This window comes from Cetorhinus maximus, chromosome 19, assembly GCF_964194155.1.
Source record: "Cetorhinus maximus chromosome 19, sCetMax3.hap1.1, whole genome shotgun sequence".
In the NCBI taxonomy this organism is placed as follows: Eukaryota; Metazoa; Chordata; class Chondrichthyes; order Lamniformes; family Cetorhinidae; genus Cetorhinus; species Cetorhinus maximus.
Genome location: NC_135897.1, coordinates 87,517,478 through 87,543,543, shown reverse-complemented (window position 1 = coordinate 87,543,543; position 26,066 = coordinate 87,517,478). Strand labels below are relative to the sequence as shown.

General features: G+C 45.3%; 1 protein-coding gene across 1 annotated transcript in view; it reads right to left on the bottom strand.

Annotated features, from left to right (window-relative positions):
• The window catches only part of LOC144694013 (rho guanine nucleotide exchange factor 26-like), a 210,022-nt gene that overhangs the window by 87,938 nt on the left and 96,018 nt on the right, over positions 1–26,066 (bottom strand). Inside the window, exons 7-8 of the mRNA XM_078564337.1 lie at positions 5,706–5,858; positions 1,867–1,996 (exon numbers count right to left, since the gene is read on the bottom strand). Coding sequence (XP_078420463.1) covers positions 1,867–1,996; positions 5,706–5,858 — 283 coding nt within the window. The remainder of the gene's footprint in view (positions 1–1,866; positions 1,997–5,705; positions 5,859–26,066) is intronic.

Sequence of the window (26,066 nt, the reverse complement as noted above, 5' to 3'; positions counted from 1 at the left end):
TGTTTCTACAAAATTTTGAATAGTTGGGTATGAGGATTCTTGAATAGTAATTCAGGAAAGTTTATTAGAAAGTAAAATAAGAAACAAAATTAAACTTAACAGAGGACCCATGATAGTGACCATATAGCTGTAGTCAGCTGTGTGTTCTGGTGGAGCACAGGTCACAGATGTGACATATACCTTCTCAGGATGTTGTCAGGACTAGAAAATTGCAGCTATGAGGAAAGTTTGAACAGGCTGGGTTTGTTCTCCTTGGAACAGAGGAGGTTGAGGGGAGATTTGATTGAGATGTACAAAATTGTGAGGGGCCTGGGTAGAGTGGATGGGAGGGGCCTATTTACCTTAGCAGAGAGGTTAGTGACTATGGGGCATAGATTTAAAATGATTGATAAAAAGATTAGAAGGGAGATGAGGAAAATCTTTTTCACCCAGGGGTCTGGAACCCACTGCCTGAAATGGTAGTAGAGGCATATAAAAGGGGTCTGGATGCGCACCTCATGTGCTGTAAGCTGTGGAGCTACGATCAGATCCTGGGAAGTGGGATGAGGCTGGGTTGCTTATTTTTCGACTGGTGCAGGCACAATGGACCAAGTGGTCTCTTTCCGTGCCAACAGAATTTCTATGATTCTATAAATCTATTTTTCCAAAAAGAATTAACTCTCAGGACACGGGCATCATTGTCTATCTCTAACCGCTCTTGAGAAAGTGGTGGTGAGCCATCTTCTTGAATTGCTGCAGTCCGTGTGCTCAAGGTGCTGCCACAGTGTCATTAGGGAGGGACTCAACAACAATGAAGCAACAGGTTACAAATGTTTTCCTTTCATGTTGGTTTGTGTGGGTTCTCATTAGCGCCAATGGTGGTTCTACTCTATTTTGTCTGGAGCTTCTAAGAGTGGATTAGCCCAGAATCATTATGGAAATGCATTCCTAACAGCTCGGAGTTGGGGGTGAGAAGGTGGCTGGGACTAATGGAGAGGTGGAATTACAAGAGTAGGTGGGCCTTGATTCAGGAAAGAAGCAACAACAACTTGCATTTATATAGTGCCTTTAACATAGTAAAGCCTCTCAAGGCACTTCACTGAAGTCTGATCAAGCAAACAATATTTGACGTTGAGACACTTAGGGCAGAACTTTATAGCCCTGTCGTGTTGGGGCCGGGGCCATAAGATGTGGGCGACCAAAAGCTTGGTCAAAAAGTTAGGTTTTAAGGAGTGTTTTTAAAGCTGGAAAGCAAGGTAGTGGCGGAGAGGTTTACGGAGGGAATTCCAGAACATAAGGCCCAGGCAGCTGAAGATGCTGCTGCCAATGCTGGAGCAGTTAAAACTGGAGTGGGCAAGAGGCCAGGATTGGAGGAGTGCAGAGACCACAGCTATTTTTATGGCTGGAAAAGGAAATGATGGGGTAATGGAGCAATTTGAAACCAAGGATCAGGATTTTCAAGTCGAGGTGTTGCTTATCTGAGAGCCAATGTGGGTGAGTTTTGGATGAGCTTAGGTTTTTGGGGGGCGGAAGACAAGAGTCCGAGCAGGAATGAAAGAAACCCATGAGCCCCTCACACATCGAACATTAGCGTGAGACAGGGAGTGAGGGGAAAAGGAGAAGCCCACACATCAGAGGAGTGAAACATTACACTGAAAAAGGTCAAGTTATTGGCTTATTCTGCTATTCAGTTGATCCTGGCTGATCTGTATCTTAATACCATTTGGTTCCATTAACTTACCCAACAAAAATCTATCATCGACTTTTTAAATGCTAACTCTTTTAAATGTTTCTCTCTCAAGAAGATAGAGTCACAATCTGCTTCTCCCCCCCCATAGATTTTCCATTTAGTTAAGGCGGTGAATATTTTGATCAGTTCTTACTTACATCCATCAGTAGAGGAAGCCTTGTGACTCGCTGCATCGGGAGGATAAGGAAAGAAATCATGGGCAGGTTCCTGCACTCGGGATGGGCTTCAATCTTAGTCAGAATTTCTTTGAAGTTTGGATTTGTATTTCTGGGGGGAGGCAAAAAAAAGAAAAATTACAATTGTGAAGAGAATGGAGCGCTCAGTGTGGCAACGGGCATGAAAACACATCCCAAATTAAAACCTAACAATTATACTTCAATGTAAAAACGGCATCCATCGCCTGTTAATAATCAAGCAGTTTCCTGCAAGTTTTTGCTCCTGCTGTGTAACCTGTGCAAGCAAAGAGTATTTCACTTACCACAACACCTGTTGCTCAATCTGCATCCATACTTGCAACCATGTGTTAATGGTCAGTTCAGCACTGTTAGCAATGAGACACCTTAAATACAGTCGGGCAGCTCATATTTTGTTTATTCATTCCTGGGATGTGGGCATCACTGGCTGGGCCAGCATTTATTGCCCATCCCTAATTGCCCTTGAGAAGGTAATGGCGAGCTGCCATCTTCAACCACTGCAGTCATCTTGTTTTTTTGTTTCAATGGTGCACACAGGCCGTTGACATTGTAGCTGAGCTACCTTTATAGGTAATACATTTTCCTAACGTTCCATCAAGACAGGTTCCAAAATGTGCCATCTGACCTTCAACCCACAGGTCAGGTGACCCCATATCTAGTACAGAGTACCGTATAGTATCTAATACTGGAGCCCACTACCTATCATGACATAGGCACGCCCATTGTTCAATGCCAGGTGATCCATCTGGTTTCATTCATTGACTTTCTAGCGGTTTGATACAACGGAGTGGCTTGCTAGGTCATTTCAGAGGGCGTTTAAGAGTCAACCATATTGCTGTGGATCTGGAGTCACATGTAGGCCAGACCAGGTAAGGGCAGCAGATTTCCTTCCCTAATGGGACATTAGTAAACCAGATTTTTTTCCCGACAATCGACAATGGCTTCATGGTCATCATCAGACTTTTTAATTCCAGATTTTTATTGACTGAATCTGCAGTGGTGGGATCCTAACCTGGGTCCCCAGAACGTTACCCTGGGTCTCTGGATTACTAGTCCAGTGACAATACCATTACACCACCGCCTCCCCTCATGTTCAAACACACGAGGGTAGGTTTCCCTGGGTCGGAATTTTACGCCCCTGCCATCCCCATCCCACCAGGGCTGGGATGGCAGCCGGTGGGGGCCAATTAATGACCACTTAAGGGACTCTTCCCACTTCTGCTGGGATTTTACCTGCAGCAGGGAGGTGGGGGGCTGGCACCAGGCATCCAGCCTGCCATTAAAACCTGCTGGACTAGCGGCTGGAGAAGTGGGGAGGGTGCCTGCTTTTTGGGCCCCCTGTGTCCACCAGAGGCTCACCTCCAAGCTGTGAACACCCCACCCCTGCGTTCCCCAACCCTTGACCTGTCACCCATGCTTCTCACCCCACCTTCCCAGGGCCTGTCAGCCTGGTCCAGCAAGATCCCAGACTCACCTCTCAGTCTGGGCCGCATCACTGAATATCTTCCTTGGAGGCTGCTGTAGTCCCAGCAGTGGCCACCGTCTCCTGATGGCACTATAGGGGCATGAGAGCCGCTGGTCATTTTGGCTGGCAAAATTCTCGGATGCCGGACTTCTTCCCTGATGGGGGCGGAAGTCCCGCCTCAAACCAATTAATGAATTGGCAGCTGTTAGATGGCTGTGGGCTGAGCTGGCCAAGTGCAGGCAAGCTCCATCCAGACTTTTACACTGGGGTTAGGGGACCCCACACCCACTGGTCTGGGACTTGACATGTCGGATTGCTTGGTCACAGTGAAATCAGGAAATTTGGGCGAGGCGTGCATACTTGTAAAGAAGCCCGTCTCATTTTCCACCCAATTCAATGAATGGGTGGAAATTAATTGCATTACGCCTCATGGCAATAGCTTGAGGATACATTCATGCCCAAACACCCCATGCCTGCCTAAACTCCAGTCAGTTTTTAAAATTCATTTATGGGATGTGGGCATCGCTGGCTAGGCCATCATTTATTGCCCAACCCTAATTGCCCTCAAGAAGGTGGGGGTGAGCTGCCTTCTTAAACCGCTGCAGTCCATGTGGTGTAGGTACACCCACCGCGCTGTTAGGGAGGGAGTTCCAGGATTTTGACCCAGTGACAGTGAAGGAACAGTGATATATTTCCAAGTCAGGGTGGTGAGTGGCCTGGAGGGGAACTTCCAGGTAGTGATGTTCCCATGTTCCCACTGCCCCCGTCCTTCTAGATGGTAGGGGTTGTGGGTTTGGATGGTGCGGACTAAGAAGCCTTGGTGAATTCCTGCAGTGCATCTTGTAGGTGGTACACACTGCTGCTACTGTGCGTCGGTGGTGGAGGGACTGAGTGTTTGTGGATGGGGTGCCAATCAAGTGTCCTGGATGTTGTCAAGGTTCTTCAGTGTTGTGGGAGCTGCACTCATCCAGACAAGTGGGGGGTATTCCAACACACTCCTGACTTATGCCTTGTAGACGGTGGACTTTGGGGAGTCAGGAGATGAGTTAGTCACTGCAGGCGAGTAAAACTACACGACTGTTTCACTAGATCTTGGGCTCCCTCAACACAATCCCAACAAACTCAAAAGTCCTTAACTCAACCCCAACAGTCTCAAGCTCCCTCAACATAATCCCAACAGATTCGAGCTCACTCAATACAATTCCAACACACTCAAGCTCCCTCAACTCAATCCCAACAGACTCACGCTTCCTCATCTCAATCCCAACAGACTCAAGCTCTCAACTCAATCCCAACAGACTCAAGCTCCCTCAACACAATCCCAGCAGACTCGAGTTCCCTCAATTTATGGGTCAAAATCCTGGAACTCCCTTCCTAACAGCACTGTGGGTGTACTTACACCACATGGGCTGCTGCGGTTCAAGAAGGTAGTTCACCACCATCTTCTCAAGGCAACTAGGGATGGGCAATAAATGCTGGCCCAGCCAACGAAGCCCACATCCCATGAATAAATTTAAAAAATTCAATCCCAACAGACTCAAGCTCCCACAACTTAATTCCAGCAGACAAGAGTTCCCTCAAATCAATCCCAAACTCGAGCCCCCTCGACTGGATTCAATAAACACAAACTTCCTCCACCCTATTCCAGTGGGTATGGACTTATCACTTCTGTCCCTATAGAGTCCACTAATTCTTCCCAAAATATCTAAGCTCTCACCACACAATTTTAAAAAACTCCACTTTCCTCCACTCCAACCCAACAGGCTCAAGATTCCTCCAGTATTTCAAAACAAGACTTGAGCTTCATCCACTCTACCTAAAATGATTAGGGGAGATGGCGGCATAGTGGTAATGTCACTGGATTAGTAACCCAAAGGCCCAGGCCAAGGCCAACACACTGGAGAACATGGGTTCAAATCCCATATGGGATTTGATTCCCACCACATGGTGGGAATTTGAATTCAGTTAATGAATCTGGAACATTAAGTCTCAGTAATGGTGACTGTGAAACTATCATAGATTGTTGCAAAAACCCATCGAGTTTGCTAATGTCCTTTAGGGAAGGAAATCTGCCATCCTTACCTGGTCTGGCCTACATGTGACTCCAGACCCAAAGCAATGTGATTGACTCTTAACTTCTGAAATGGCCTAGCAAGCCACTCAGTTCAAGGGCAATTAGGGATGGGCAACAAATGTGGGCCTTGCCAGTGATGCCTGCATCCTATGAAAGAAAAAATCCTCAAATAATAGTAATTTCCAAGACCCACTGATGAGGAAAAGCTTTTTTTTTAATTTACACAACACAGGCAATACTCACAGGAGTTTCTGAAGTGTGCGCTGCTGGTAGACTTCATTCGAGCAGTACGTTACATAGGGGTCAAAGGTGGATGTGGCATGCTTCTCCACAATGTCACTGATATCAGGTATCAGAGCATTCTGTTGGTACCTGGCTTCAAGTTCCTTGAAGAACCTGTCAAATCAACAACAAAAGAGCTCAAATCCAGGCATTCAATGGCTTTCTTATCTCATGTAAACTCATTAAACAGTCACTCTTGCATCAATTTGAGCACAATTCCTACCAGCCCACTTAACACCATTTAGTATACGTTCTCGCAGGGTCCGTTCCCCTTCCCGTTTCCAGTCTCATTTGGGACAATACAAAATCCTTAGTTACTGATAATATTTCCGAACTCTGGTAAGAAATAGGGTACGTGGACTGAGGTCCCAGGCAGCAACAGGGAACAGGCCCAAAACTGTGGCCCCCCGACTGCTCTGGTCATACTGAGTAAAATCAGAAAATTTGATATATTGAGCTAAGGTATCTATGAGGAACTGAAGATAGGAAGAACAAAGCATTAGGGCAGCATCTCAGAATACCGTACTAAATTCTAATTTAGGTGTCAACTATGGCTCAAAGACAGCACTCCCTCTACCTGAGAAAGCGATAGCCAAAGCCTTCATTGGTGAAGCATTACATATGACTCCAATTCCACCCATGGCTGAATTGCCTCTAACTAAGGCTGCCTGGACTCATGTCTGATGACTGGCTGACTTATTTATTGGAGCTTAGGAAATAGGAGCAGGAGTAGGCCATTCAGCCCCTTGAGCCTGCTCTGCCATTCAATTAAACCAAGGTCCATCATTTACCTCAATGTCATTTTCCAGCGCTATCCCCATATCCCTTGATGTCTTAACTACCTAGATATCTATCGATCTCTATCTTGAATATGCTCAATTATTGAGCCTCCACAGCCCTCTGCAATAGAGAATTCCAAAGATTTACCACCCTCTGAGTGAAGAAATTCCTCCCCATCTCAGTCCTAAATGGCCTATTCTCCATTCTGAGCATTTGTCTCCTGGTTCTAGACTCCCCACCCCACCCCTAGCCAGGGGAAACATCCTTCCTGCATCTTCCTTGTCCGAGCCCTGTAAAAGTTTTGTAAGTTTCAATGAAATTGCCTCTCATTCTTCTGAACCCTAGAGGATATGGACCCATTTTTTTCAATCGCTCTTCATAGGGCAATCTCACTATTCCAGGTGAACCTTCATTGCATTCCCTCTATGGCAAGTATATCCTTCCTTAGGTAAGGAGACTAAAACTGTACACAATACTCCAGGTATGGTTTCACCAAGGCTTTATACAATTGCGGCAAGACTTCCTTACTCCTGTACTCAAATGCCCTTGCAATAAGGGCCAGCATACCATTTGCCTTCCTAATTGCTTGCTGCACATGCAAGCTGACTTTCAGTGACTCATGAACAAGGAGACTCAGGTCCCTTTGGACATCAACACTTCCCAATCTTTCACCATTTAAAAAATACTCTGCATGTTTTTCTTACCAAAGTGGCTAACTTCACATTTCTCCACATTATACTCCATCTGCCACGTTCTTGCCCACTCACTTAGCCTGTCTAAATCCCTTTGAAGCCTCTTTGCATTCTCCTCACAACTCACATTCCCACCTAGTTTTGTGTCATCAGCAAACTTGGAAATATTACATTTAGTCCCCACATCCAAATCACTGATACAGGTTGTGAATAGCTGGGGCCCAAGCACTGATCCTTGCGGTACCCCCACTAGTCCCAGCCTGCCAACCTGAGAATGAGCTGCTTATTGCTACTCTCTGTTTTCTGTCCATTAAGTAATTCTCAATCCATGCCAGTCTTTTACCCCCCAATCACATCTGCCCTAATTTTGTGTACTAAATTTATTGGCACTTCTTTATTGCATAGCTAATGCAAATTTCCGCCAAAAAATGAATGTTAATATTTCAGGAAACGTTAACCTCTATCTTAAAGAGCAAATATGAACCTAAATTGCTGACTTGTTTCTGTTTTTCTTTTGTGCTGTGTCATCCTGACAGCTCATTCAGTCACGTGTCCATGGCAACAGCTATCAAAGGGGTGGCTGTGATCGGCATGGAGACAAGACTGATTCAAATTTAAAATAATTGTCCTAAGAACCAGAGAGGGGGCGATGAGCAATACTTTTTAAAAAATGTATTGAGTTGCGATCTGGAACAGGCTGCCCGAGGGGGCAACAGGTTCAATAGTAAATTCCAAAAGGAAATTGGATTAATAGCACACCTGAAGGAAAATGTACCGGATTACAGGAAAGAGCAACAGAGCGGGAATTCTTTCAAAGAGCTGGCACTGGAGCGATGGGCCAAATGGCTTCCTTCTGTGCTGTAGCACTCAATGGTTCTAGTTGAAGCTGATCTTTAGGTCAATTTTCCATCACTTTTTCAAAGTGTTTGTTAAGCTTCTTAAAAGGATTACCTGTGTTTAAGGCCCATTTTCTTCCATCTAAAACTCAATGAGCAAGTGGTCCTGTTCAACAGCAATGATCATAAGATATTAAATTTAGTGCCCCTGATATTCTGGGGATCCCACTCCACTGTTGGAACAGAATTCCTGACTCTCCATGTTCAAGTTGCAGGGTCAGAGTGGTTAAAGGTGCAAGATGGAAGCAACCTGCACTTGTAAAGGTTCCTTTCAGAGGCACCTGACCTGACAGCTAGAGGTAAATATGTTACTCCCAGGCCAGATCCAAGGCCTAAGAAGGGCCAAAGACAAAAATGACAAACCTTTTTAAAGAACTTGTAATGCACTGTATGGGCTAGGATTGCAAATCCTGCAGGATTCCTGGAGTCTCAGGCCAATTGGAAATGAGGAGGTCATCTGATCATGCCCTCCAGGAATACTGCCAGTCAGGGCTGGTAACATGTGGATGTATTTGGAGATCCATTATTTCTTCCTCCTGCAGCCCCCTAAAGGGAACTCATGGCAGCTCTCAGCTCAGGATAACTGTTTGAGCCCATCAGGGAGATGGAGAGCATCAAGTCTGCTGGATTCACTGAGACGTGGGAATAGTAGGGAGTTGGATGCAAAGGACTCAGTCACTCTTTCCCCCACCCTCTGAATGGAATTAGCAACATTGCTTACACGTTGGGAACAAAGCAGATCTGACTTAGGCCCCAAATTCCAGCAGCCAGTCATCAGGCCTTCTGCCTTAGCCCCTCCACCTTTTAAATCTTGGCTATCTTAAGGAGAAAAGGGAGAGGAAGAGAGGTTTAGGAGGGAATTCCAGAGTTTAGGGCCTTAGCATCTGAAGGCACGGCTGTCAATGGTGGAGCAATGGAAATCGGTATTGCACAAATCGTCAAATATGGGAAGAATGGGGGTTGTGGGACTCGAGGAGATTACAAAGATGGGGAGGCGGGGGAAAAGCGGAGAGATTTGAATATGAAGACAAATTTTAAATTCGAGGCATTGCTGGGCATGGGAGTCAATGTAGGTCTGTGAGCAGAGGGAACATGCATGGGAGCACCACCATCTGCAAATTCCCCTCCAAAGTCTCACACCATCCTGACCTGGTACTATATTGCCTTTCCTTCACTGTCGCTCGGTCAAAATCCTGGAACTCCTTCTCCAGCAGCACTGTGGGTGTACCTACACCGCACAGGCTGCAGCAGCTCAAGAAGGCAGTTCACCACCATCTTCTCAAGGGCAACTGGGGATGGGCAATAAATGCTGGTCTAACCAGCGATGCCCACATCCCATGAATGAATTTAAAAAAGAGTGGTGTGTGAATGTTAGTTGGCATGAATATGGATATAGCCAGCAAAGCTTTGGATGAATTCAAGCTTCTGGAAGGTGAAAGAAACAATCGGGAAGGCAATGGAAAGACATGGACATGGGCCACGAGTGTGCCAAGGCCACATGTACAAACGTCACTCAAGTGTTGCCAACCCTCCAAGGCTGCCCAGAAGCGTTTGGAAATTGAAGATTAATCTCCTGGACATTGCCAAGAGCAACACGTGAGAAAGATTACAAGGGCACTAAAAAAAAAAGCTTGTTTCAATTTCTTTGAACATTTTCATAAGTGCCGGAGTAGGCCATTCAGCCCCTCATGCCTGCTCCACCATTCAATAAGACCATGGCTGATCGTCTATCGTAATTCCACCTTCCCACACTACTCCCATATCCCTTAATTCCCTTAGTACCCAAAGTATCATTGATCTCAGTCTTGAATATACTCAACAGAAAATCCATAGCTCCAAAGTGTAGAAAGTTCCAAAGATTCACAATTGCTTGAGGAAAGACATTTTTCGTCATCTTGCTCTTGAAGGGGTAACCCCTAAACTCTGAGACCATGGCCCTGTGTTCTAGATTGCGAACCAGGGAATAAGGGAAAAGGTTATTAATTATGTGGGGCAGTTGGCAGAATATCACATGATGAAATATCCAGAAATATGTCCAATTAGAGTTGGAATAAGTAACATTCACACCACGGAAGTGCCAGGCAATGACCATCTCTAACAAGAGAGAATCTAACCATTTCTCCTTGACATTCAGCAGCATTATCATCGCTGAACCTACCACCATAGAATAAATGCAGCACAGAAGGCCTTTCAGCCCATCGTGTCTGTGCTGACTCACTGCAAGAGCAACTCAGCTAATCCCACCTCCCCGCCATCTTTTCTCTTCAGATAACTATCATATTCCTTTGCAAGCAAAGATTGAATCCACCACCACCACATTTTCAGGCAGTGCATTCCAGATCCTAACCATTTGCAGCATAAGCAAATATTTCCTCATGTTGCATCCGATTCTTTTGCCAATCACTACATCAGTGTCTTCTGGTTCTCAAACCTTCCATCAATGAAAACAGTTTCTCCCTATCTACTCTGTCCAAATCCCTTATGATTTTGAACAGCTCTACCAAACCGGTTTTTATTTGTTCATGGGATGTGGGTGTTGCTGGCTAGTCTAGCGTTTAATTCACCATCCTTAATTGTCCTTGCTCAGAGGGCATTTAAGGGTCAACCACATTGCTGTGGGTCTGGAGTCACATGTAGGCCAGACCAGATAAGGGCAGCAAATTTCCTTACCTAAAGGGCATTAGTGAACCAGATGGACTTTTATGGCAATCGACAATGGCTTCATGGTCATCATTAGACTTTTATTCCAAATTTTTATAGAATTCAAATTCCACCATCTGCCGTGTTAGGATTCGAACCTGGGTCCGTAGAGCATTATCCCGGGTCTCTGGAATACTAGTCCAGTGACAATACCACCTTTCAACCTTTCCTTCCCAAAGGAGAACAGCTCCAACTTCTCCAATCTATTCATGCAACTGAAGTCTCTCATCCCCATAAAGTTCTCCAGTGCCTTCACAGGAACCCAGTTGGCTCAGTTGGTAACACTCCTGTCTCTGGGCCAAAAGGTCCAGGGGTCAAGCCCCATTTAATTGACTGATTATCAATGGAAGGAGTATTCAAGTGGCTCATTAACAACTTGAAAACCCCTTCCAACACTCCACACCATTCAACAAGGGAGAAGGGTGTGAAAATATAAATAACAAACAAATACCTTCACATCCTTACTGAAGTGTGGTGCCCAGAATTGAACACAAGGCTCCAGTTCAGGCTGAACTAATGTTTTTTTAGAGATTTCCCATAACCTTCTCGCTTTTGTACTCTATGCCTCGATTTATAAAGCCCAGGATTCTATATACCTTATGAATCACTTTCTCAATCTGACCCGCCACCTTCTATGAACTGTTCACATATGAACAATATGGAATTATATCTTAAATTTTGTATTGCCTCATACTCATTATTCTGGCCAAAATGTACCACTTCACACCTCTCTGCATTAAATTTTATCAGCAACATGTCCACCCATTCCACTAGCCTGTCTAAAGAAGTATATCGCTACCCTCCTCACAGCTCACACTACTTCCAAATTTTGCGTCATCTGCAAATTTTGAAATTGAACCCTGCACATCACTGACCAGAATCTTAACTGGACTAGCCATAAAAATACTTGACCTGCAAGACCAAGTCAGGGGCTCCTCCAGAACTCACATCCTGGCTCCTCAAAGCCTGTCCACCATCTACAAGAAGTATGACAGAATGATCTCCAGTTGCCAAAGCGCAACTCAAGCACCACTCAAGAAACTTAACACCATTCACAACAAAACAACTGGCTCAGCACCCTAAGGGCCATCATAAACATTCACTTCCTCCACCACCAGCTATGTGTACCATTTACAAGATGCACTACAGCAGCTCACCAAGGAACCTTTGACAGCATCTTCCAAACCCATGGCCTCTGCTACCTATAAGGACAAGGGCAGCAGATGCGTAGCGACACCTGCAAGTTCCCCTCCAAGCCACGCACCATACTGATTTGGAAATATATCGCTGTTCCTTCCTTGTCACTGGGTCAAAATTCTGGAACTCCCTCCTTAACAGCACTGTGGGTGTACCTACACCACATGGACTGCAGCCGTTCAAGGAGGCAGCTCACCACCACCTTCTCAAGGGTAATTAGGGATGGGGAAAAAAATGCCGGCCTAGCCAGCGATGCCCACATCCCTTAGTGAATAAAAAAAAACTGGCAACTTTACTCAGGGCCTAATTCAATAAAACCACGGCAGCAAATCAAAGAGACGAGGTCGTGACCCTGAAGGCTCTGCCAGCATGATGATACAATACACTGTGGGGGTCAAAGACTGCGGCAGGAAGTCAGACGGAGTGCCGAAGGTCACTGCGGCCAGATCACATTGCAGCCATTATGAGGCTTGTTGGTCACTGGGGTCCAGAATTAAAGGGACATCTTTCCCATTTCAGGGAGCAGGTACAGCTGGTGACATAATTCATCAGGGCTTGTATGAAGCTTTTGAAAAGCAGTAGGAGAATGTTGGCTGTGTTCAGTGACTGTGTTACTGGAGTAATAGTTCAGAAAATGCGAATTCAGACGCCATGGCAATTTGAGAATTTGAATTCATTTTCGACTGAGTATTTTTTTCTGGTCCCATCTCTCAGATCACTCGCGAAGTTAAGTCTAGAGTCCTTATGGTTTGGAGAATATCTTCATTATTCATGAACAACTGGGGAAACTTTCCGTAATGTGTCTGAGAATACAAACTACAAACCTCAGCTGTTGACGAAAATTGGGAAATGAAATGCTGGTATCAGTAAAATTGACCATGGAGCTATAGCATTGTCACAAAAACCTAACTGGTTCACTAATGGCCTTGAGAAGTAAAGCTGTTCTTAGACAAAATAAAAACAGAATTACCTGGAAAAACTCAGCAAGTCTGGCAGCATCGGCGGAGAAGAAATCAGTCAACGTTTCGAGCCCTCATGGCCCTTCAGCAGAACTGAAGCATAGTTTCAACAAGGGAGAAATATAAATTGGTTTAAGGTGGGTGGGGGGGAAGAGACACATTGAGGGTGTGGTGTGAGCAGATAATCAAAAGATGTCAGAGACAAAAGGGTCAAAGAGGTGTTGAAGGTGGTGGTCTTTGTCTGAGAAAAGTGCTAATTAAGAATGCAAGACAGGATATTCAAAGTACAGCTCTAGTGGGGGTGGGGTGGAAAGACTAAAGGTTTTAGTTTTAGATTTAAAATTAATGGAAATAGGTGGGGAAAGAAGAATCTATATAAATTATTGAAAAAAAAGGCGGGTGGGGGGGGAAAAGAAACGGGGTGGGGATGGGGGGAGGGCAGTTTAAGATCTAAAGTTGTTGAATTCAATATTCAGCCCCACCCCGTTTCTTTTCCCCCCCCACCCGCCTTTTTTTTCAATAATTTATATAGATTCTTCTTTCCCCACCTATTTCCATTAATTTTAAATCTAAAACTAAAACCTTTAGTCTTTCCACCCCACCCCCACTAGAGCTGTACTTTGAATATCCTGTCTTGCATTCTTAATTAGCACTTTTCTCAGACAAAGACCACCACCTTCAACACCTCTTTGACCCTTTTGTCTCTGACATCTTTTGATTATCTGCTCACACCACACCCTCAATGTGTCTCTTCCCCCCCACCCACCTTAAACCAATTTATATTTCTCCCTTGTTGAAACTATGTTTCAGTTCTGCTGAAGGGCCATGAGGGCTCGAAACGTTGACTGATTTCTTCTCCGCCGATGCTGCCAGACTTGCTGAGTTTTTCCAGGTAATTCTGTTTTTATTTTGTTTTGGATTTCCAGCATCCGCAGTAGCTTTTAGCTTTTTGTTTTTATCTTTCTGTTCTTAGACAGTCTGGCATCAGTATCAGCCATGACTCAGTTGGTTGCAATCTTGTCTCCGTGTAGGTCCCCTTAAGAACACTCCCCTGGGCCCAAGTCTCCCCACTCACCAGGGACTTGAAAATCTAGATTGACATGACCCGTGCAGTACTGAAGGAGTGCTACACTGTCAGAGATGCAAGTGAGACATTAAACCTCTCAGCTGGCTGCAAAAGATTCAGTGGCACTAATTCCATGCAAAGCCAGGGAGTTCTCCCTGGTGTCCTAGCCAATAGTTATCCCTAAAGCAACATCACTGAAAAAAAGTTGATCTGCTCATTATCACATTGATGTTTGTGGGCACAATTTGGCTGCCAAGATTCCTACATTACAACAGGTACTTCAAAAGTAATTCATTGGCTGTAAGGTGCTTTAGGATGTCCTGAAAGACATCATCTAAATGCAATTCTTCTTTATACATGACTATAGTCTCATAGCAATGCATCGAACACTTCTCTGTAACTCATCTGTCTATGAAGCATGGCAATAAATGCCAGCCTTGTCTGCAATATCAAAATCACCAAGAATTGACTGAAGTTATACCTTGAGGCTTCCTGTAGACCAGGTTCTACGCAACCTTTGTTTTTTGAATTGGCATCAGAACACCCTGTGAAGTCAAGGTCAAACGGTGCTAGGGAATCAAGTGGCCAAGGGACACTCTGCAGCTCTTACTGAATAATGAATTGAAGGTAGAAACAGAAAATAGAGGCAGGGGTGGGTCATTAGCTCCATTTAATGTGATCATGGCTGATCCTCTACCGCAACGCCGTACTCCCGTGCTCTCCCCATACCCCTTGATGCCTTTAGAGTCTAAAATCTATCTATTTCCTTCTTAAATATATTCAATGACCCGGCCTTCACAGCCTTCTGTGGTAGAGAATTCCACAGGTTCACCACCCTCTGAGTGAAGAAGTTTCTCCTCATCTCTGTCCTAAATGGCCTACCCCCAAAGGTGTTTCATTTCAAAGATTATTTATTTAAAGACTTCATGCAACAGTGGAGCCTAAACAAACCGTCATCCTGGACATAGGGGCCCCTCAATTAAAAAACAAACACTGTAAAAAAACGATTGAGACGGCATTGTATTGCAAGTGTCAGCCCTGGCCCAGCTGATATCATCCATGCCTCTGAGACAGGAGGTCGTCTATTTATGTCCCACTCCAATGACTTCAGCACAATATCTAGGCTGACACACCTAATGCAGCACTGACTTGTTGGAGGTGTGGTGTTTTGGATGAGATGTGAAAAGGAGAATCCCGTCTCCACTCTCAGATGGATGCAAAAGATTCCATGTCATAATCTGTAAAAGAGCAGGGGAGTTCACCCCAGTCCTCCTGCTCAACAAATTATCATGGTCATTAACACATTATTGTGCGCATTTTCTACAGTGCAATCGTGATGAATTGAATTACACTTCAAAAGTACTTAGTGGTTTTAAAGCATTTTGAACCACCCTGAGGGGGATCTTTGAATTATTTCTGCAGCACCGACCCCAGTGGACTCCCCCACCAAAAGGAAATAGTTTCCATCTACCCCTTCAAATCCTTTAATCATTTTAAATACCACAATTAGGGCAACCTTTATTCCCCCTATTCTTCCCCATACAATTCTGAAATGAGCTTGAATTCTCTGCCTCGGTAGGTGCTTGTTGTAAGGCAGTTCATGGTTTAATAACAGAGAGAAAGCAATCTGGCAACTCCCACCAACTGATGATTCTGAATTTATGTCACTCGTGAATTTAAAGTACATTTTTAAACTTTGCCAATCAGTGCATAGCGTTATCGCTGATTATTCTCTGAGAACAGGTTATAGCTTGCAAAACGTCCAGAGAAACAGCAGGAGTTGTGGGTGAAGTATAGGAAGGCTTCAACCTGATCTACACATGAATCTGCCCTTTAATCAACCGCTGTAACTTCCTCCCCCCATTCACAGCAACAGGCAAATTTTAAGACAGTTAAAACCTAATAAAACAGGACTTGTAATAAAGAGCTTTGTGAAGGCACTGCCTTCAACACAGGGGTGCCGCTACTCAATGGAGGGCTTCCTGAATAATCAAGGTCCTGCTGTTTGCCAACTGTAGCTATGGAGTTTTAGGGTGGGAAGGTCTGAGAACTGACAGACTTGAATTATACCCACTATTGGGAGTCGCAGACATCGTAGAGAAAGGTTTGAATACTGAGTTAGATGTGAGAGAGTCCATCATTTGTACAAGGTAAAAGGAAATTTAAAAACGTTGTGCTCTACGGATGAGGGACTTGTAGTGGAGAGACTAGAGAAACTAGAATTATTTGCCTCAGAGCAGGGGAGATTAGCAGAGGTTTGAATGACGTTTTCAAAACAAGAATAAGCTATTTCCATTGGCAGGTGGGCCGGTAACCAGACGGCACAGATTTAAGGTAACTGACAAAAGAATCAGAAGCGAGCTGAGGGGAATGGTTTTAATGCAGCAAGTTGTAACGATCTGGAACAAATTCCCTCAATTTAAAATTTTGACCCTTGTCTTTGAATCCCTTCTTGGCCTTGACCCTCCTTAATCTTCTCCAGCCCTACAACCTTCTGAGACCTCTGCCCTCCTCCAATTCTCGATTTCTGTGCATCCCCGATTTGAATCGCTCCACCATTGTCTGGGCCCTCAGCTCTGGAATTCCCTCACTAAACCCCTCCACCTTGCTACCTCTCTTTTGTCAATAATACACTCCCTAACCTACCTCTTTGACCAAGCTTTTGGTTTCCTACCCTAATGTTTCCTTATTTGGATGGGGGTCACATTTTCACAGAATTTGATGCCCTCCTTGGTGGCGAATTTGGTGGAAGAAGGACAGGTATTTCATTGGGCAGAAGAGCGGTGACCGTGCTGCGTTATTAAGTCCAGGTGTGAAGGTTTGCAGATGGCCTTGCTGCCCAGATGCTGATTGAGGCCCTTAAGTTGTCAATGTAATGCCCATTTAAGGGTCTCATCTCACCACTGCTGGTATTCAATCAGTGGCGGGCGGGGAACTCGCTATGCGGGAGCCTGAGGGAAAAACCCTATTGAGTTTGCTTGTGGGCTCCTGGGGAGGAGGGGCTCCTGGGGGTAGGGTGTCTCGTTCAAAGATAGCACTCGGTGCCTGATCAAAGGACTCAGTATCAGGAAGGGGAGGACCCAACAAAAGCAAACTCGCTCCCTTTGCCTCCTAACGCCTCTCCTACAACTCCCATCCCACACTCACTCCCCTCTTGTCTCAGGCCCCTCACTGATCCAAGGCTTCTGGTGGATGCACTCCCCTCAGCAGCCACTGCTTCCTGTGGAGAGATGCCAGCCGCAGCTCTTGGGGTGGGGGGAGCAGCATTTTCACCTCGGGTGCTTAATCCCAGGATGGCCTGACGGTGGCCACTTAAAGCATTTAATACAGTGGGCCCTCCTCATGGGAATGATGTGGGGTTCTTGCTGGCTGTCCAGCCAGTAGGCTAGACCCCATCACCAAGATTAAATCCCACTCTTTGATAGCACCCCTCTGTGAAGTTTTACTATGTTTAGTACAATACACACCATTGAAAGGACGGTGGAAGCAGCTTTAGTAGTAACTTTCAAAAAGGAATTGGGTATCGATTTGAAAAGGAAACATTTGTGGGTCTATGGGGAAAGAGCAAGGGAGTGGAACTAATTGGGTAGATGTTCAAACAGTCAGCAATGGCATTAAGGACCGAATGATACGAGAGGTTGTAAGGTGCCATGTTGGTCCCATCAAGGACACTACTTTGCACAGAGCAAATGCTGGCTGACATGCATATATTCCCCTGGAAAAGAACACACGGATAAGCAACAAAGGTGATTCCAGATATTGGGAGCTTTGTGGAAAAGGCAACGGAAATTAGGCACCTGTTTCTACTAAAGAAAATTCAAAATGAGTTCATGTTGGGGGTTAAGCTGAAGGCTTGCACTATGACCAGGGGTTTCAAATTGCAGGAGTCTCAAGATTAAAATTAAGAATTTAGGGATGAGAAAGTAAGTCAAGAGTAACCTTTTCACCTAATAGTTGTTAGAGTTGTGGAATCATTTCCAGGGGAAGGGGATTGACATGGCTAATAGTTGGGGAGGTGGTGCCATAGTGGTATTGTGGCTGGACTAGTATTCCAAGAGACCCCAGGCAATGCTCTTGGGACATAAGTTCAAATCCCACCATGGCAGATGGTGGAGTTTGAATTCAATAAAAATCTGGAATTAAAAAAGTCTGATGATGACCATGGGTTGACATTTTCCCCTTTTGTTGGTGGGGGGAGGGTTGTGAGAGTGTGAATCTGATTGGGTCTGCGCTGCGCTGACATTCTATGTGGACTGAGCGCCCGTGGATGAGGTTTCATGAAAAATGCAAAGGCCGCCTTAATAAGCCTTTGACAGAGTCAGCTATGCGCCCGCCGAACTGAAAATCTAAGTGACGCGCGGTGACGTCAGGACACCTGCCTGATGTCACCATGCATCGGTGAGCAGGCCCCACACCCGCTCGCCGACCAGAAAATTCTTCCCCCATGAAACCATTGTCAATTGCTGTAAAAAACCATCAGGTTCACTAATGTCCTGCTGTCCTTACCTGGTCTGGCCTACTCGTGACTTCAGACCCACAGCAATTTGGTTGACTCTTAAATGCCCTCTGAACAAGGGCAAATAGATGGGCAATAAATCGCCTAGCCAGTGATGCCCACGGGTATTCTGGGGAACTACATGTGCTTCAGGAGAAAAGGAAAGGATCTTGTATAGCGCAAGGAAACCCACAGTGCTCCGCTAATCATACTACCACTCAGTTCTAAAAGAAAACTGAAGTGTAGAGGGGATGTAAGGGCGGCTCCAGGAAAAAAAATCTGCCATCCCATTTATGAAAAAAACAAAGGTTTATTTTGTAGGGCAAGAAACAGGGGTTAAAGAGAGTTAAAAAAAAAAACAAGAGAAGGTAATTGAGAGGGTAATGATTAGCCCGATCAATCTTGGGGTCCGGAATCATAGAAAGTTTTAACAAAGAAGAAAGCCCATCGTGCTTGTGTCAGCTTTTTGATAGAGCTATCCCATTAGTGACGTCTTGTGGTGTAGCGGTAGCACCACAGAGGTACTGGGCCAGATGCTCTGGGTTCAAGTCCCACTTCAATGCTTGATGGCCATGGAAGGTGCATTTATAACTTGACCAAACAGGTTGATCATCAGCCTGTAAATCCTTCCAATATAGCAGGTGGGAGAGTTCTCTGGTCAGCCATACTGCAGAAGGCAACATGGCAAACCATGGCAGTACTCTGCCAAGCATAATCATGGACCAATCCAATGGAAGTCCATGGCTGCCAACACCCTCTTAGGGCATCGTATCTTAAGGAGGCGCAGGAATTCCATTAATCCCATTCCCACCCCTTCCATTCTTTTCCCGTGGACCTGAAGTTATCCCTTTTACAAGGATTGTTGGCAAGGTCAGCCTTTATTGCTCGCTCATCCCTGTCTGTCCCTGAGAAGGGGGTGACGGTGGTGCTTGAACTGCTGCTTTTGGTGCCACAGAGGGGGCATTGGTTGCTGTGGAGATGCAGGAGGTCAAACATTTCCCCGTAGAGAAAAAGCAAAAAAAATGAAATAACTGGGGGTGGAGTGGGGCCTGCAGATTTGTCATTAGGTTTTCTCCCAGGAACCTCTTTCAACCAATAGCCTTTTATACAAAAAATGAAAGCCAAAGTTTAAGGCGAGCACGAGTGTGCAGGACAGCAGCAAGATTGGGTTGAAGAAAATCATTTGCCTGAAGGAGCAGAGACTGATAGACATTAGGAGAGGGAGAAGATGGAGGGTGGCCTATTTACAGCACTGGAGGAGTGAGAGATTTAAGCACAGTGGGGTGCAGCAGTTGGAATTTGATGCTTGTGAGTAATGTACAGCTGTCCCCACTTATCAAGGTGAACGGCACCCTCATCGGAACACAGCCCAAGCGTTTTCTATATGTATTAAACGCATACACTGAGCTCTCTGTTACACCTGGCAGTCGTAGGCCATAGCATGTAACACAATATGAATAAATTCCAAGCCAAAGTCCAAGGATTTATGAAAAAAAGCTTGTAGAAAGGGAGGGGCGCCTTTCGGAGATAGGGAGTCACGTGACAAAGGAGGGATGTGTCCAAGAGATGTAGATAAGATAGGAATGTTTCAGTAGGGAGGGGTGTAAAACAGAGACAGGTTTTCCACCCATAATTATGTTTAGCTTTTAAACTGCCACTGGGATTTGGCATCTTTTACAGTTGAATTTGACGGCAGGTTTTTTTTTTATTGGTTTAATTTTGACAGTTTGCAAACTGTTAAAGTATTGGATAAAATGGCTGCTTCAGTCTTCCTGACTGATCATCACTCTGTTATCCTGGCTGTTACTGGGACCCAGTTGAAGTAATCCTGCACAAAAACAGTTTTAAATGGTAAGAGTTGAAAAAGATTTTTTTTCCCCTTTCTGGAGTTGTTTGCTGACTGAACTTCAAATTGAGCTAAATCTTGGTGCAGTAGATGCCAACCCTCCAGGAATTCCCCTGGAATCTCCAAAATTGAACAATTACACTGCAGTGAAAAACCGTCAGGGTATTACAAAATCATTTGTTACTTTTATTTTCCTGGAACAGTTTCAGCTCTTTTCAGTCATAAAAGTATTAGAAATGGGGATGAAATGCTGTTAAACTGGACAGGCTAGCTGGAGGTGTGACCTCATGTGACCCTACCTCCTGAATTACATCCAACTGGAGTTGCATACTTGAAGTCGCAAGGGTCCAAATTCAACAAGAATTCAAAAGAATTGAACTTGCTCTCTGAATTTCTCCACTTCTCAAAGACAGCCAATTTCTTCCACCAACCCCTTCTCAACCCCTCCACAACTGGCTCGCCAACCATTTTCCTTCTGGCAACTTGTGAAGCATCTTTGGACATGTCTTTACCTCAAAAAGGTGCTACACAATTTTTTTTAAAAATCCTTTCACGGGATGTGGGCATTTCTGGCATTTGTTGCCCATCCCTAATTGCCCTTGAAATGAGTGGCTTGCTCGGCCATTTCTGAGGGCAGTTAAGAGTCAACCACTTTGCTGTAGGTTTGGAGTCACATGTAGGCCAGACCAAGTGAGGATGGCAGATTTCCTTCCCTCAAAGGACGTTAGTGAACCAGATGGGTTTTTACAACAATCGATAATGGTTTCTTGGACTAGCTTTCAGTTCCAGATTTGTTAATTGAATTTAAATTCCACCACTGCTAAGGTGGAAATTCACACTGTTGAAAAATGCCAGACTCAAAAGGAGTGGCATCTAATGTTTATTCAAAGGACTAAATTATGTATTGCAGATAATTAACAGCACAGAAAGGTCATTCGGCCCGACAGCCTCATGTCATTGTGTATATGTTCCAGAAGAGTCACCTCTCACCCCATCTGTCACACTTCATCTATCAGCATATCCTTCTCTCTCCGTCATATGTTCATCCAGCTTCCCCTTCAAAGCCTCCATGATGCAGAGAGCTCTCAGTGTCACTTATTGTTCCCACCCTCCCAAATTTTCTCCCATCCTTTCTCGTGAAGTTAACATCAGACTGCAACACCATTCCACAAATGCCAGCTGCCTTGCTCACCCTTGCTATTGTTTAAGTACCAGCCAAGTGATAGTGCCAGGAAGCTATCCAACTGCAGGATTTAATCAAAGCCAACATACAAGAACACTTACACAGTGATTTGCAAGATGCAAGATGATCCTCTTTAAAAAGGATGCTGAGCAATGTTCTTCGTGGTTTCGAGATGAGTGGATCAGGAAGCTGGAAGCTAGATCTGTATTCTGTGCTAAGCGCTAGGGCAGATGCGGGGGGTGAGGGGGTCCATTTGGCCTCAGTGTCCTGAACTTAGGAATAGGACAAGCAACAGACAGGATTCCTTGATCATGATCCCGTGATTCCTGCTGCCAAGGGGATGATGGATGAGAACATGATTTGAGTTTGGCTGTGATCCCCTCAATGGTTAACATTCATCGTCAGGACCACAGGCCACACAGACTATGGTCAATATCGTCTCTGGCTAATTGGATGGGATACTGGAGGGTGATAGCCAAGTGTACCCCAGTTGGAATCAATGCTTTTGAGACATGGGGTGGGCAGAAAATTCAAATAAAGAAGGAAAAAAAGGACAGCATTAAGAAAACGTGAAGAGGATATGCCCAGACAGTCAGCCCCACAAGAGTTAAATCCAAACAAGTTCAGCTTTACAGGCTTGGCTTGGAAGCCAGTGAATGTGCAACAGCTGCCAAAAAATATCCCAGGAACTGAGTGGAGGCTCTGGTTGATCTGAAGCGTGAAGAGAAGCAAGTTGCCTGTATCTGTTCAGGGCCAAAGTGGATTGTACACTGATCTCTCAAGACTCTTCCAGCTCCACTTAAATCAATGGGACATGGTCCAACAGATAGACAGGGCATACCCTGGCAAAGTTACAACCTACAACTCGTCACACGTAAGTTGGCACCTTGAATAGAGTGACCTGATAGCAGTCTTTGTGATTAGGAAAGGGGCAGACAGGGTGAATATAAAGAAGGTGCTTCTACTTGTAGGGATGGAAGGGGAGGGGGACGCAACCCTAGACACAATTATAATAAGGCACTCACTATTAAATGCAATAGGGAATTCAAGATAAACTCCTCTACCTAAAGAATATTTAGGATGTGGAACTCGCTAACGCAAGGAGTAGTTGAGGGAAACAGAATAGATTCATCCAACGGGAAGCTAGATAAGTACATGATGGAGAAAGGAATAGGAAAATATGCTGATAGGGTGAGATGATATAGGGTGTGAGGAGGGTCATATGGAGCAAAAACACTGGAATGGACCACCTGGGCCGAATGATCTGTTTCTATGCTGTACATTCTACATCATGGTGCCAGCCAGACATTTGTAGAGAAGTGTTTCACCTGATGGATAAGAATAGGTGTTGGATGAGAACATGATTGAGATTGGCTCGATGGGCCAAAGGGCCTACTCCTGCTCCCAAGTCCTATGAGATCCTGGGGGTGAACCCACATCACACCACTGTAAACAACATTGACTCATCAAAGCTCTAGAGCTTCATCAATTCTTTTCACTCTCTCACTGGCCCTGAGTAATACACACAAGACAGGTTTTACCCTTTGCTATAGCAATGAACCAAGCCAATCACCGAAAACCCCAACTCAAGGAAACAACTGAAGGTGCTGACTCCTATTAGGGAAATGGTTCCTTGGGCTATGGTGGCCCTTTGCTGAAGCTGTTAGGAGAGCTTTCTGTTCTTATTTATATACAAATGAGGACACTTTCCGGCAGGTTTTCCTGCTCCTGCACCTGAGGCAATTGGACTACCTGGGCACTTATCCATTACCTCTGCGCTTGCTGACCTATGCTGACTCTTGATCCAGCAATGTCTCAATTTTAAAACTCCCATCCTCTGTTGAAAGCCTTTCATTGTCTTGTCCTCTTAATCCTTTCATGGTCTTGCCCTCTTAATCACTTCAACCTCCTGCAGCCCTATAACCCTCTAAGTTTTCTGCGAATCTCCAAATTCAATCTCTTCAGGATCTCTGATGTATTTTGCTCCACCAGCGGCGGCTGTGCCCTCAGTGCCTAGACGCTAAGCTCTGGGGCTCACTCCCTAAAGCTCTCCGCCTATCTGTTTTGGTCACCTTTCCTAATAGCTCTTGTGGCTGGGTAACAAGTTTTGCCTGGTAACACTCCTGCAAAGTGCCTCAGGACATTTTCCAATGTTAGTGACACTATATGAACCCACAGGCAGTCAAGGCAGGCAAGCTGAGAGTAGTGAGAAATTAATTTCTGCAAAGAAATCCCACTCAATTTTCCTCACATTAATATTTCTGGATGAAAAATTGGCTGCGTTCAGTTACAGCAGTGTAGTCACTGCAGCCCAGGCAATGCAATCACTCCAGGTGCAGGAGGAAGAAAAACTGCCCCATTGTCATATGATACCCCTCATGCAATGAATGTGACATCATTGGCGGCTGTGTCTTCAGCTGCCTGGGCTCTAGACTCTGGAATTCCCCCTAACCCTCCCTGCCTCTCTACCCTTCTTAAAACTACCACCTTGAGCTACCAAGCTTATGGTTACCTGACCCAATCTAAGCTTATGTGGGCTGTGTTCCTCTCCGCAGATGCTGTCAGGCCTGCTGAGTTTTTCCAGGTATTTTTATTTTTTGTTTTATAAGCTTATGTGGCTTGGTGTCACATTTTGTTTAGTAATCACTCGTGTGATGTTCCTTGAACATTTTTATTATATTAAGGGCACTTTATGAAATGCAAGTCGTCATTGTCAAATCCAAATATCCAATTGCCCATGTGGTGGAAATATTCGTATTGTGGTCATTCGCTAGTTCAGCAAACTGAATGCCGCAAAATGCCTGAAGCGTCCCCAGTTTCGAGTGAGCTTTCAGCAATAGTTATGGCTGTCTGCAACAGTGACAGTTACAATGGGCTCTAGTTATTTAAACTCACAGTGACTAAACTTTTGTCAAGCTCCCTTACCTGTCCTCCCTACCTCCCACATTCCCAATGTTTTCTTTCCTCTTTTTCTCTATCGAGGAATTTGACTCTGCTGTGTATTAAATTTCCTCGGGCTCCAGGTTCCACTTCAGCATCTCGCCCAATTGGACTTTCTTCATGGCTGAACTAGTCAATGGGAACAGTGCACTTGACTCAACCAGTCCGGGTTGGCGTTTCTCCTCCACAAAAACAAATAGTCCGCATCGCTTTTCCACACTCCATTCATCCCCTTTTTCTTCCCACTCCTATCCAATCAAATCCTGAATGGTGCCATGGTTTCTGCTTTGATCACTATTCCCAGTAAACAATTCCACAGCCTCACACTCCTCTGTATGAGGAGGTTTCTCTCATGCTATGCACTCAAGTTTTAGCCATGGCTTAGTTGGTAGCAATCTTGCCTCTAAGGCACCAGGTTGTGTGTTCAAGTCACCGCCCAGGACTTGAGCACAAAAATCCAGCTGATGCTGCAGTGCAGTACTGAGGGAATGTTGCAGGGACAATTGTTTGGCTGAGACATTAAACTGAGGCCCCATCTACACCCCCGCCCCCCCCACCCCCAGTTCGTGACATCATAAGCGGGAGTAGGCTATTCGACCCATCAACTCCACAAATTTTCTCCCTCCTGCTGGACTTTTTTCTCAGCGCATGAGAACAATGTTTGAATATCCAAACATTAATCCATTTCTATCTCCTTCTTTCTGTGCATTAACTGCAGCACAGTGATGATACATCCCGTTGAAATAGCGGACCCTGCATATTGCTGGTTGGAGTACAGACACATGCTCCTCACTGCTGTCATCCAGCTGGGTAGGGCTGCTCTCACCTGGTTCCATTCTAATCCATCCAATCGTAGCCAGAGAATTACTGACAATGGCTTCGCTTCTTGCTCCTGCACCATTACCTTTGGTGTCCCCCAAGAATCTACCCTTGACCCCCTCCATCCAAAGGTACAGTGTTAGTTTTCACATATCCGCCAACGACATCCAGCTCGACTTTACCACCACCACCACTGTCGCTCGATTGTCAGATTGCTTATCTGACACCCAGTACTGGGTGAGAAGAAATTTCCTCCAATTAAATATTGGGAAGACTGAAGCCATTACTTTCAGTCCCTGTCACAGACTCCAATCTCTAGGCCCTGACTTCATATCCCTCCGGTCAGTTGTCTGAGGCTGAACCAGAATGCTCGCAAACCTGAGGCCAGAGTTTTACGCTCCCGTCCCCGGCAGGTTCCGAGGCGGAGCAGAGCGTGAAATTGCATGGATGGGATTCCCGCCCATCCCGACCTCGGCTTCCCATCCAAGGTCCTGCCGGCCCGCTCTTGTCCCAATTAAGGCCCTTAAGTGGCCACAATGGTCAGTTAAGGGCCGTTTCCTGCCTAGCCTCAATTTTTAGGCTGGCAGGCAGATGATGCTCAGCGGGGAAGGGTGAGGGGGTGGTGGGAAAGGAGGTGGGGGAGGCCATAAATACAGCGAGTTAGATCTCGATGGGTAGGGGGGGGTTTCTCCATCAGAAGCCCCTTTCTTATTGGGGCTGCCCCCCCTCTTAAGGCCCAGTGACCTACA